This window comes from Gekko japonicus, unplaced genomic scaffold (assembly GCF_001447785.1).
Source record: "Gekko japonicus isolate JY-2015 unplaced genomic scaffold, Gekko_japonicus_V1.1 scaffold2123, whole genome shotgun sequence".
NCBI lineage: Eukaryota > Metazoa > Chordata > Lepidosauria > Squamata > Gekkonidae > Gekko > Gekko japonicus.
This window is the reverse complement of record NW_015166484.1, coordinates 214,072-227,241: the sequence shown is the minus strand read 5'-3', so window position 1 is coordinate 227,241 and position 13,170 is coordinate 214,072. Positions and strand designations below refer to the sequence as shown.

General features: G+C 43.1%; 1 protein-coding gene across 1 annotated transcript in view; it reads right to left on the bottom strand.

The window, feature by feature from the left end:
- The window catches only part of ASAP2 (ArfGAP with SH3 domain, ankyrin repeat and PH domain 2), a 144,031-nt gene that overhangs the window by 58,810 nt on the left and 72,051 nt on the right, over positions 1 to 13,170 (bottom strand). Inside the window, exons 6-7 of the mRNA XM_015412136.1 lie at positions 5,498 to 5,627; positions 2,968 to 3,053 (exon numbers count right to left, since the gene is read on the bottom strand). Of these exons, the coding sequence (XP_015267622.1) occupies positions 2,968 to 3,053; positions 5,498 to 5,627 (216 nt within the window). The remainder of the gene's footprint in view (positions 1 to 2,967; positions 3,054 to 5,497; positions 5,628 to 13,170) is intronic.

Genomic DNA, 13,170 nt, shown 5'->3' with positions numbered 1-13,170 from the left:
AACAAGCACTGCAGGTTCACTCCCAGTGGCATTCTTCCATGAATGAAACAAAAGGAATCTTTACTCATGCTCATGTGTGCAGGGGGATTCCTGTGAGGCTCCAGACTGGGTGGTAATGTTTAATGCACACACAGAGCTGAATGGCAGAAAGACACACCCACCAGCCTCTAAAATGGCCCTGTAGATGTAGGAAGTTTAGAATTTGGAATTTTTATACATAATTGAGCATTTCCACTCTTTTTTTTTTTAAGTTTCTAGCCCTAGCAATAACACAATGATTTTTGAAGCTGTGTCAGCAATCACCAGAAGCCAGAGGGTTATACAGGCAGCTCCACGCACACACAGGGCTCCTGAATCCCAGTCCCATCCCAACCCCCAAAGAAGCACCCACATGCAGAACCATCTGAATACATGCATATTTTTTACATCTCATCAGGGCTTTTTTTGTAGAAAAAGCTGAGCAGGAACTCATTAGCATAACAGGCCATACCCAACAGCAGGAACTCCTTACCATATTAGGCCACACCCATTACAGCACAGCTCATTAGCATATTAGGCCACACCCTGTGTTACCAGAAGTGTGGTCATCCAGCCACACCCACCTTTTGCTTCTTATTCTGTTTACCTTGTGTGTTGTCAAAACCCAGGGCTTTTTTTGTAGCAGGAACTCCTTTGCATGTTAGGCCACACACCCCTAATGTAGCCAATCCTAATGAGTTCCTGCTGTTGGGTGTGGCCTATTATGCTAATGAGTTCCTGCTGGGTGTGGCCAACTTGGGAGCCAGCCGGAACTCCGTTTCTGTGCGTTCCTGCCCCAAAATAGCATTGCATCTCATTAACTGTTTATTGAAGGCTCAGAAATCTGAGGCAGCCTGGGACCAACGTATCTGAGGGACCGCCTCTTCCCGTATATGCCCCAAAGAGCACTACGCTCTATGGATCAACACCTCCTGGTAGTCCCTGGCCCAAAAGATGTCCATCTTGCCTCGACCAGGGCTAGGGCCTTTTCCACACTGGCCCCTGACTGGTAGAACATGCTCCCCATTGAGATCATGGCCCTGCGGGACCTACTTCAATTCCGCAGGGACTGCAAGGCAAAGCTGTTCCACCAGGCCTTTGGCTGAAGCAGCGGATGTCTATATATGGCCTCCCTGAGGTCTCTGTCACTCTGTTAACAACTACTGGCTATGGCCAGGAACCTCCCACAACCGGAAAATTTCTTTGCTATTAGCTGTGACCACCATTTTAATATTGATGATGACATTTTAAATTTAAATTTTATTCTATTAACTAATATATTTTGTATAAATGAGATGTTGTTACCCACCCTGAGCCCACTTCTGGGAAGGGCGGGCTATAAATGTGAAGAAACAAACAAACAAACAAGGATGCCATCCTCCAGGTGGGACCTGGGGATCCCCCAGAATCATAGCTCATCTCCATACTACAGAGATCAGTTCCCTGGAGAACATGGATGCTTTGGAAGGTGAACTATATGGCACTGTACCCCACTGAGATCACCAGGCTCCATTTCCAAATCTCCAGGATTATTCCAGCCTAGATTTGGTAACCGTACCCCTCCATCCCCTGTCGGTGGCCAGGGGGGACCTGGCAACCCTGCGAGAAGTTAGACCCTGCCCTCCCTGCTGAGGTTTCCCCCCTTTCCTTTATTTGCTTCTTTCCAGAATTTCTATATCACTTTTCAGTCACTGCTCCCAAAGCACTGTTCAGAGCAGTTCCATTAAAAAAATCTCAAACTGGTAGATTACATTGGACATAAAAATCAAAGCAGACAAAAGAATTATCAAATGTGTGATAAACTCCTGCAGAAAGGAGGACTCCTGTCTGCAGAAGCATGCCTTTTCCATCTACTCTTCTTGCTACAACACCCCAAAATGCCCCTAGAAATACTGTTTCTGGAGGATGACAGGAACACCCATATTATCTTGGGGACACTCGGAGGTTTGCTGTAGGGAGGGCAAATTAGTGAAAATCAACCCCCCTCCCCCAGGTCTACACGGGAATTTTAGCCAGGACCCAAATTTATCAATACACAGCAGCCATCTGTACACAAAGGAATTAAAAAATGAACTCTTCCTAGTGAACAGATACAGTTACAGGAAAGACAGCATGTGGCGCTGGTATCAACCTAGCATGGTACACAGTACTCTGCTTTAAAAACTTGGGAAGTATATAAGAGATATCCAAAACTTCTCTCTTCAAGGCAAAACTGAAAGTTAGGTGACATTTACAGGCTTCCCAATCTGATGTTTATCTTGTAATGCTCATGCAGCGCTGCTGTGGCAGGAGGCTCGTGCAAGAGAGAAGCAGATGTTAGCAGGGGATGCTCTAGCCTTCCTCCCACCCACATTCTCCCCTCCAAATGTCCCCACCATCTGGTTATTGCCCAGCCAGGCTTACGGCCAGTCTCAGAGCCTAGCTAGGGAGAAAATGGCTGGAGGGGCATTTGCAAGGGAGAAGGGGAAGGCTTGCCTAATACCCTACTGCCACTTCCAAATCATTCATCCTTTAGCGTTTCAGTATTGAAAAAGAGTAAGAACTCAGAGCTGTCAGAACACTAATCCCTAATTGAGCATTTTCCCTTTGGAAAAAAATCAGGTCTGTCACTAGACACATACTCTGCAAAATGTGAAAGCTATTACAACTGCCTGCCTCCTTCCTTTTCACAAAGAGATTACTAATCATGCCAAATGACCATGTGGAAATTATGGACTGCAGACAACTGCGTGCTATGGCTTAATGCTTCATTTCACTTAAAACAATACACCAAACAAGACAATAATTGACCTTTACAACCATTTGATGGGGAAACAGCAGCAGAATATAGGTACAGCTGAACCACAACCATCTGAATCTTCAAAAACATTTGTGTCCACAATTAGCTGATATGAGGAAGACATAAATATGTTTCAAGAAAAATATTACCACAAAGATATAAAAACCTACTTGCACTGTGCATGGAAATACTTGATAAGGTTTTGAAGCAAGTCAACTCCTTTTTTAATCTTGATTTCATTGACTTTCAACAGGTACTGTAAAAGACAGAAAGCACGCAACTGACATTAATTATAGTTTTAGAACAAATCCCAGGGCTAGTAATTTTTAAACCTCCTTTAACCATAGCTTGAAGACTCTTCAAAACATTAGCATTTGGAGACAAATATATGCTGAAAAAATTCCTTCAGCCATCAAACATAAGCAAGGGAACTACAGGGCCATGTTCCAAAGAACAAGTTGTGAATGAGCAGAAAAATCTTTTCTAGTAGTTGATAGTAAAGAAAGAGAATCAAATAACCCTGAAGCTATCTGTTCCTCTTTGTTCATGAGAACATTATTTCAGCTACAGAACTGTTCCTACTGGTCACTCTTGTGCCTAAAAACATAATGTGACAAAGACATTATGCGCATATACTGAGTGGCTTGGAAGTACTTGTGTGTTTTGCAAAGTAGTTCAGCGAAAAACATCTTACATTTTGAGACAAGGGAACAATTTGTGGGAATGGTCCTATGACTTCAGAGTGCAGCATAGGAAACAATCCTCAAAAGGTTTCTATGTGAACTCTCTCCAAAACTAAGAATACTGAAAAGAATCAAGAAGGAACAGTGGCTAGTAGGAGAGCTGCAATACTGCAGTGAAGAATAGGCTATGCGGTTTCCCCAGTAACTCACAAGAAACACAGATAGCATGTTAATAGGAAACCTCGTCCCAAGAACCAAACGAAAGGAATGAAAGGACGCATACCTGGTTCACACGTAACAGCAAAACCTTGGCTGGCCTCTCCCATTTCCAATCCCTGCCCTTCTGGTTCTGACAAACTGTGGTTTGGATTCACTGTAGCATTTCTGTGGATGGAAGGCTTTCTGCTCACAAAACACAACTTGCTCACCTCCACCCCCAACTGCAGTCTCAAATGTCCCCCCAAATGCTGCTCCTTGAGGACCTGACCCCCCCCCCCCGGAGCAGCTTTTTGGGGCCATGTTGGGCTGCAGCAGAACAGGAGAGGCAGCAGAAGTCACAGCCTGCAGGCAGAAATCCTTCAGTCCATGGAAATGCTCAAATGGACCCATGCAATTATAATTTGCAATTATGTCCAAACCAGCAACTTGCTGGGCTGGATCCAATAGATCCAGTCCACTAATGGCATCACTTTCTTCTGGTGCAAGGAGCCATCCTCCAACACAAGACTGGTTTCTACAGAAGATTAGTTTCTTACTTACATGCCTTATTAAAGAAGCAAGGTATTGTATTCAGCCAACCACTGGTGGAAGGCAGGGACAGACACAGCACTCCCCTTCCTTTCAGCAGCAGCCCCTTTAGACCCATGAGAAGATTGTCCCTGGTGTTGTGGGACCTGTGTGGATAAGGCAGTCATCCGGGGGGGGGGGGGATGCAGCAAGGATCCTCCTCTTCTACCCACCAATTTCTTCCCCCTCCTCACTGTAGCCTGCCAATCTTATTGGCTCCTCACTCACACAGCTACTACAACCTGAGGAACAATCTGTCCAGAGGTCTAAAGGAATTGCAGTAGGGAGGGGAATGCTGAGAAATCCCACAGTGCAAGCCTACAACACATTCCCAGTTCTCCAAACCAACCTATTATTGTACAGAAGCCAGGCTGGCTGTGGCAAGGGCAACATCAGGGCCCTGCGGGACCTTCTACAGTTCCACGGGGCCTGCAAGACGGAGGTCTTCCACCAGGCCTTCGATTAAGGAGGCGCACTATATATCAATATTATCAATATTAACATAATATCAATAATAATATCAATATCAACATCATTATAAACAGCCGAATACAACCCAGACTACGCTAGCAGCTGATGTACTGTTGAATACTGCTCATGCCCGCCATCACATATGAATCATCCTAGTTCTAGCAGTTTGTATGTTTTATGCGTATATTGTTATGATTTTAGTTAAATTTGTTTTAGTTGTGCAATATCCTATGTAAGCTGCCCTGAGCCTGCTTTGGCGGGGAGGGCGGGGTAGAAAGTAAGTAAGTAAATAAATAAATAAATATGTGGGAAAAGAACCAAATTTAAAGCTGCAGTTAATATACCATGCTTTTATGGGAAAATCCATAAGGCAGCGAGTTCATTAAAACCCTAGAGGGCATCAGCACCTCTTTTCCAACAGCTGTTAAATTTCCCTACTTAACCAAGTAAAATGAGATTTTCCTCTCCCAACAATACTGCAGCAGATGGCAACTTGCATAGGCACAGGAGTCAATCCTCTTAGTCTAGGGTAGGACTGTTGGAAAGGCTTTGCCTGTTTGGTTTGTTTTTAATCCACAAATAATGAACTAGGCAGCTTGCCAATTTAACAACTGTTTGTGGAAAGGGCAACAAACACTTTCCTGAAGTTGACACATCCAGATAATTTCAAAATCCTTTTGAAATTAACACTTGCCAGATAACTGCAGACCAAGATGAAATTATGAATGATAGTGACAATGAAATGGGCTCCATTTTTTACCTCACACATTTGTAACTGGAAGAACCTTCTCTCTTTTTCCATCTCTTCAGCTATTTCAGCCCCACTTATTTCTGTACGGATCATCCCATGCAATTTAGCATGTTCCTTTTTCTCTTTTTCTATTTTTGTCCTGTAGGGAAGAAACCAATAAAACCAGGCTGTTAGCCCAAATATTCTTCCTCAGTTTGTTCAACAGTTCTGCTGAACATTCTAAACTGGGGTAGGCTACCCTTGACATTGATATTAAATAGACACAGGGACCCATTCCTTCTTTATCCTACCAGACTTTTTTGCTTGGTATGCATAGCTGGTTATCCACCCAATCACCTGAGGTAAGCCCATGAGGTAATGGCAGCATCAGTAGGGCCAATAGCTTGGGGAAAAGTGACAGGCATGATTAACGTTCATTGTCACCTCCAGGTCCTGAGGCAAGTCCCTGAGGCTCTCTCAGCAGTGCTGTAGCTTACTCCCCTGCCCCCCCTTTTTGGCTGCCAACCTCTCAGATAGACTACGTATGCCCCCCCCCCCCCCAGCTTTGGAGACAAAAGGCTGCCTGCCCCTGTTTTAAAATATGATCCACAGCCAGCCCCCTAGCCAGAAATGGGTTTTTGGGGAGGGGACATGGGAGAGCAGACCAGAAGTGGCAGGGTAGCTTCCCTTTCCTTCCTCCGCCTCCCCTCCACTGTGGGGTCTGGGGAAGGAAAGAGAGAGAAGGCCGGGTCTGGGGAAGTCTGGCATCCTTCTGCGGTGGAACAGGGCTAATCTATGGTGGGGCTCCACCCCCAAATTCCCCACTCTAGCTTTGGGCCAGTCCGCAACCAAATTTATTCCAGAGCAGTGTAAGAGTGCTACCTCTACATCAACAAGTTGCACCCTGATTTTGAATTGCCTGTGCCTACCTGCATTCAGGCCAAACATGTCCTAAACGTGCAAAATAAAGGCTAACTGGGGCTGGAGGGCATGCTATTCTCCAAACACCAAATCCAATACCAACCCATTCCCTTCATGTGGGATTTCTAAAAAAATATCAATCAGGAAATGTTCCAGTGTTCTAAATAAAGACCGGTCTGGTTTAGCATATTTATTCTGACTTCTATTTAATAAACAAAATTGTAAAACTTTAGCATGCTAATTTTATGTCCTACCAGCAATAAATACTTGAACTGAAATATTTGATTAGGGGGAAAATCAAATCCTTGTAAACTTTTAAAGACAATACAGCACATACTTCACTTGCTATGTTTTTAAAAAAGGGATAGGGGTAAGCTATTGACACACTACTTTTAGCAGACCCAGGGTGTGACATGCCATGGATGTGGCTGTCCACTCATCTATCTCAACAGAATTTAGGTCTTGTCCATGGAGACCACTGGGGTACCTGAGTTTCACTCTCTGTAGCGTTACTTGTTAGTTTCATATCAGAGTGGTGATCACAATATCTCCTCTACCATGCAAGAGAAGGCATATAAATCAGAATTTTTAGCTTTCATTTTGATTTGACCAACATAGCTGATCAGGTGAACTCATCATAACTTGATTCTGTATTTAGATTATATATTTGTGGTTTTACCACCCTCCTCTACCACCCTGTGATACAAGCCACAAAATATACATGTACTCCTTCACACTCTTCCTATGGATGATGATCTGAAAAACCCTAACTCTGTAACTGCCAAGCTTGCCTGATATTATATAAGCCATGGCATCCATTCATTGCTTATTTTATGAAACAACAAACCTTTAGAAATGGGGGGGGGGGAGATAGGTTTGCCAAGTCCCCCCAGGGGGCAGGGAAACCCCCGCCCCAGAGGCCCGTTCCCCACCGCTGGCGGATCGGGCCCCGGGGGGAACCCCACCCCGACGTGCACATCACCCAGAAGTGACGCGACCACGCCGAGCATGCTGGGGGTGGGGCCACGGTCATCCGAGGGAAAACTTATCAGCTTTACAGAGCTTTCTTTATCAGGATTCACTTTCTCTGAGTGAAGCTCCCCATACCCTCCCACCCCCCCACCCGTCTCCTCTGGCCAAACCAGAGCAACAGCTGTGATTCCTTCCTGTTGCTGAGCTAGCTGGCACTATGAATACAAGCAAAGACGGCTGGGTTTGATGGTTCCAAGTCTTACTAGTCCAGCTGCCCTGGCTATCCAAAGGTCACTGCTCATGTTCTATAAGGCCTGTCTTGATTAATGAGTGACAAAATGGCTGAGCCCAAACAGGAAAATCAAGACCTACGAAACAAAAATAGTTCATTGGGATGAGTGTCTTCATTGTCCCCTCAAATGTGTTTATGGTTACCCAGATTTAATATTCTGGAAAAGACATTAATGAACCAACTGTATTAAAATAAAAGATACACTGTGGAGTTATTACTATTATATCCTCAAAGGCACAGTATGCATGAACATTCCTTAGAAGGAGATTTCCTAAGAGACAGAAAAGCTCAGTGTGAAAAGGGCAGCTCGGTAAAAAGAGCACAGGGTGAGATCCGGGTTTACTGGATTCAGGAAGTGATTTGCTGTCCTGGGCTGCCCTGTCCACAGCCTGTGCCTGATGCTGTAGGATGTCCATACACATCCATCATTTCAAACAATATGCAGCATCTTGCAGGATATGCAAAGGAGGAGAGACTGGTGCTGAGAAAGGCTTTTCTTTAGAGGATGTTGTCAGGAAATTTGCTGGAATCTATTCTAAGTTTCCATAACCACAGCCATAATGGATCAAAAGAATGGCACATCCATCTTGTCCCAAACAGTCTTCCAATTTCAACGCTTCAGAAAGTCTTAACAACTCAAGGCACTAAAAAATACTCCATTCCGTATCATATATTTCCAGTCCTGGAAGTATAACTTATCAGGTCATACTGTAAACAATCTTCTTCTTTCTTCTTCTTCTCTGGCACTTTCACTCTCCTGCATCACAGACAGCCCAGGTTAGTCTGATCTCATCAGATCTCAGAAGCTAAGCAGGGTCGGCCCTGGTTAGCATTTGGATGGGAAACCACCAAGGAATACCAGGGTTGCTATGCGGAGGTAGACAATGGCAAGCCACCTCTGTTAGTCTCTTGCCTTGAAAACCCTAAAGGGTCATCATAAATCAGCTACAAGTTGACAGCAAAAAAAAAAAAAGTAATGGCAAACCCAAAATTTGCAAACAGAGCAAGAAATGGGTAGCAATTATTGTTTGGGTTAACTGTACTTAGTATAAACACTGGTGCTCTGCTATTGAAACAAAATGAGTCATATCATGCAAGAGGGGAGGTGTGCGCAAGCTGGACAGGGTGCTCCTGATCACTGAACCCATCACTAGGAGATCAGAGATCCAGGTGGGCAGCCGTGCTGGTCTAAAGCAGTAGAACAAAGTTTGAGTCCAGAGGCACCTTTAAGACCAACAAAGTTTTCTTTGTGTGCACGCACACTTCCTCAAATACAGTGAAATGGAACTTACCAGTCCATACATATAGGCAGAGGTTGAGCAGAAAATTAGCATACAACATAATGAAGATATTTATCAGAACCAGGAATAACAAGCTTGGTTTATATGGTTACCATTTAACATAATGAAGATATGTTAACAGATGCAAAAACCAAACAGAGATAACAAGTTAAGTCCACATGGTCATCATTGTTTGGATTTAATTCCTGGGAAAACACACAAAGGCAAATCAATATGTCAGACTAGGAGACTGATGTGTAAATGTATCCTTCTTAATTGTGGAATACTAAGACCAAATAACTGGGACCCTGTTGTTACACTACATTCATCTCCTCTCAAGATTGGAGATCAGAGAGTATAATATCAGCACTAAACCTCTCTGAAATAAGGCAAAGAGCTTGTTTTCTGAAAATACGAGGCTTCCACTGCACTGTAAATGCAGTCGATCATGTTATCAAGCTACTGTGAGTATGCAAGCCCCAGTTTTGAGGGTCCTGTTAAAGTCACAGTTGTTTGCTGGAAGTGTGAACAGAATTCACAGACATTCCTTTCCCATACGTTTTCTCAGCATGCCATGCTGTTAATGTTTAAGCATATAAAGGAAGGTGCAGCACAACAAAAACAAGGCAGAGCTCAATTTTTCAGACCAGCCAGATCTAGCCAAAAGGCCCATGGCAGTTTTACCATAAAACACTAAGTAGTTTTTGTAAGAGATGAGCACCGCAACCCTAGAGTCGGATTCGACTGGCTTTCGAGCAAGGGAACCTTTACCTTTACTTTAGTTCTTGTAAAAGCAAAAACTTCCAAGCTATAGCAAATTAAAAACAAAGCTTTGCAGTCCATTCAACAAAGCCGATGAAGCGAGACTTCCGGCGGATGCGGCGCTGCGCTCGGGCGCGTCTCTCGGAGCTCCCGAGGACGGCCCCTCCCGCGCGCCTCTTCGGAGCCCCCCGAAGTTCGGGGGAGCTCTGCTCGCTTCTCCCGGAGGGAGAGCGAGAGCAGGAGGCTTGGCAGGTCCCCCAAGATGATCCTATTCCCCCTCTATGGATTTCCTATTGGTATGAAGAAAGCGGCCGGGACTATGAAAAGGACTTTATATTAAATGCGTCTGAAGGGGTAAGAGACTAAAATTTCGTTTATTTCATACTTGAAGCTGATAACCAGAAAACTCTTTACCATTACGATAAGGGAAATCAGATTACAGAACGAGAAGAAATGGCGGCGGCGCTACTTAGTGAGGCAATAAAAGCCGAACTTAGAGAGGCAATAAAAGCCGAAATGAACTCTGAGCATTTCCAAACACTTCTAAACGTGAAACTAGAACTAGCACTACAACAAGTATGGACTAAAATTTTTAAAGAACCTGCAAACATTTCTATTGAGGATAATGACAACACCAATATTCTATTACAAAAAAAACAGGGGCTGAGTGACAACTACGAAAATAACTCGGAGGAAGAACAGTCTACTGGGCAGTGTGATACTCAAATGCCGACAGCTGAAGCTACAGAAGCAAATGACCCCCCAAAAGACATTTCTCAGAAAGGAAATGACTCTAAAATAAAAAAGAGAGAAAAAGGGGACCCAAGCCTTTAAGAAGATATAGGAGGACACTGAGGAAAGACAGAATAAGGAAAGAGACTAAGAGGATAGTGAATTGCAAACAAAGGAAAAATTTGGAGGGGCCCTTCCCTAAGGAATATAAAACCTCAAGGCATCTACAAGAAAGTGGGAAAAATGAGATCAAAAAGGAAATGGAACTTGGAGCCAACAAAATATTTTATATGGGACTTATTCCCGTCTCTCTTTATTGAATCTGTCTAATTAACATGAATGGAATATTAAACCTGTATTGAAATGTCTTTGCTATTTAGAAGTTGTCTTTAAGAAATAGGATTTTGTATTGGAAACTCTGTAAGAAGATAGTAGTAGTCAAATGAATATGTTCAGGACCTTAGTTGAAGTGCATGTATGATGGGAACATAGGGAAAAAAAATTAATAGGAATAAATTTTTTGAAATTGCCTAGTTGATTTATCTCCGATCTTTGGAAGATGTCAGGAAATTGCGGCTATTGCTGGAGGAACTGTTTTGCTTCTTTATTTTGCCCATGTTAATCAAATGATAGGAGGTAATTAAATGTTGAGATATTCCCTTTATGTATTGCAAATTCTGAACGAAGGGTGAATTGGATTTCAACTGCATTGGCTAAATGAAATTAAATAAATATAAACTAATCAGTGGTAAAAGTAGACATGGAGACTAAGCTGGATATAGTATTAGGAGTTGATTATTTTTATTATTGATCAAGTATATTTATAAAGAGATGATGAATTGCAACAGTAATTGAAAATGTTATACAAGAAATGTATTAAAAATGGTGATACAGAAATTAATAATATTAACAAACTGAAGTTGGGTGGTGGTTTACATGGCTGTATGTCTGTATATTTGTTTTGCTGTTGTTTTACGTTTGTAAGTGATGGAAATTTAATAAAAATTCATTAAAAAAAAAAAACAAAGCTTTGCAGTCTCCCAAACACACACACAAAGAGTTTTCCTTTAACAATATATCTGTGCCATCAATGATCTAACATCACAGGATTCAAATTAGCATGAGCAGAGCTCTGCATTCGCCTATCTCCTCCCATTGCAGTCCTGTGTGTCCCCTGAGATACTATCCCTGGGGTTCAGTGGACCTTCAGGAACACTGCTGGTTGTGATACGGGAGTTTGCAATGGGAGAGGAAATTAGCATCTTCCATCAGCGCAAGTGCCCTGCCCTTCTGCTACCAGAAAGCAAGTACTGACTTCAACACAGTATTTCCATGTAACAAAAAGTAGATTCATGCCATTATTGTGGAGCTCCCCAAATCGCATTCTAGAAGCACTTCAAAACCTATTTTAAAACTTGGGTTAGAGTACTTGGGTGATTTAAGCAGTATTTACTATTGCTACTATATTACAGCATTTATTACACTACTACGTTGAATGTCTCATTTAGAATGTGTTGGTTTTATAAAAAACATGTTTGTATTTTAAAGATATGAGCACATTCATCATTGTTTACATCCAATATATGAAGTAATGGCCCTGAGAAAGAGTTTCTTGACTCAAAACGCATCCACTTAATAGACTGATTCATATGCAGTCTTTTTTTTAATATTTGTGTGTGAGAGTGTGTGTTTGTGCGCTTGCCTGGAAGTCATGGTTGACTTCTGGTGACCCCTACTGTGGGCCTGGATGTTTTTCAGAGAGGTGGCTTGATTAGGCTGCCTCTGCATCCCGCCTCTGGCATTCCTTGGAGGTCGCCTTTCCAAGTACTTGCCCGAGTCAGCCTTGCTTAGCTTCTGAGATCTGACAAGATTGGGCATGCCTGGGCTATCCAGGTCAGGACAGCATTCTTGAGATACCTTCTCTTTGTTTCCTGCATCTGGTAAATTCCTTCCTCACATCCCTTTTATCAGCCTCTGCTAAATCCCCAAAAGCAGCAGTGTAGGTGCTTGTCAGTGAGTGCTCCTGAACAGGAAGCAATTATAGAGACATAAAACCCTCCATATACATACACACATCCCTTGTGCACTACAGGCTAAGCACAGGTCTTGGAGAAACTACGACTGAGGGGTGACATGATAGAGGTTTACAAAATTAATGCATGGGATAGAGAAGGTAGAGAAAGAAGTACTTTTCTCCCTTTCTCACAATACAAGAACTTGTGGACGCTCAATGAAATTAATGAGCAGTAGGCTTAGAACAGATACTTCTTCACCCAAAGAGTAATTAACACGTGGAATTCCCTGACGCAGGAAGTGGTGGGGGCTACAAGCATAGACCGCTTCAAGAAAGGACTGGATAGCTATCTTTTTTTAAAAAAAGAAGAAGGGACTGGATAAACATATGGAGCAGAGGTCCATTAGTGGCTATTAGTCACAACGTACAGATGGAACACTATGTCTGGGGCAGTGATGCTCTGTATTCTTGGTGATGGAGGGGCAACAGTGGGAGGGCTTCTGGAGTTCTGGCTCTGCTGGTGGACCTCCTGATGGCACCTGGGTTTTATCCACTGTGTGACACAGAGTGTTGGACTGTATGAAGTCACTGGCCAGATCCAACATGGATCTTATGTTCTTAAAAGTTAACATCACAGGATAGGCTGATATTCCTACTCAATTATTAAAGCCCTAAAAAAGAAGTCATACTCAAGTGACAACAACTGGAGAATTTAGTTCTACAGATTTCC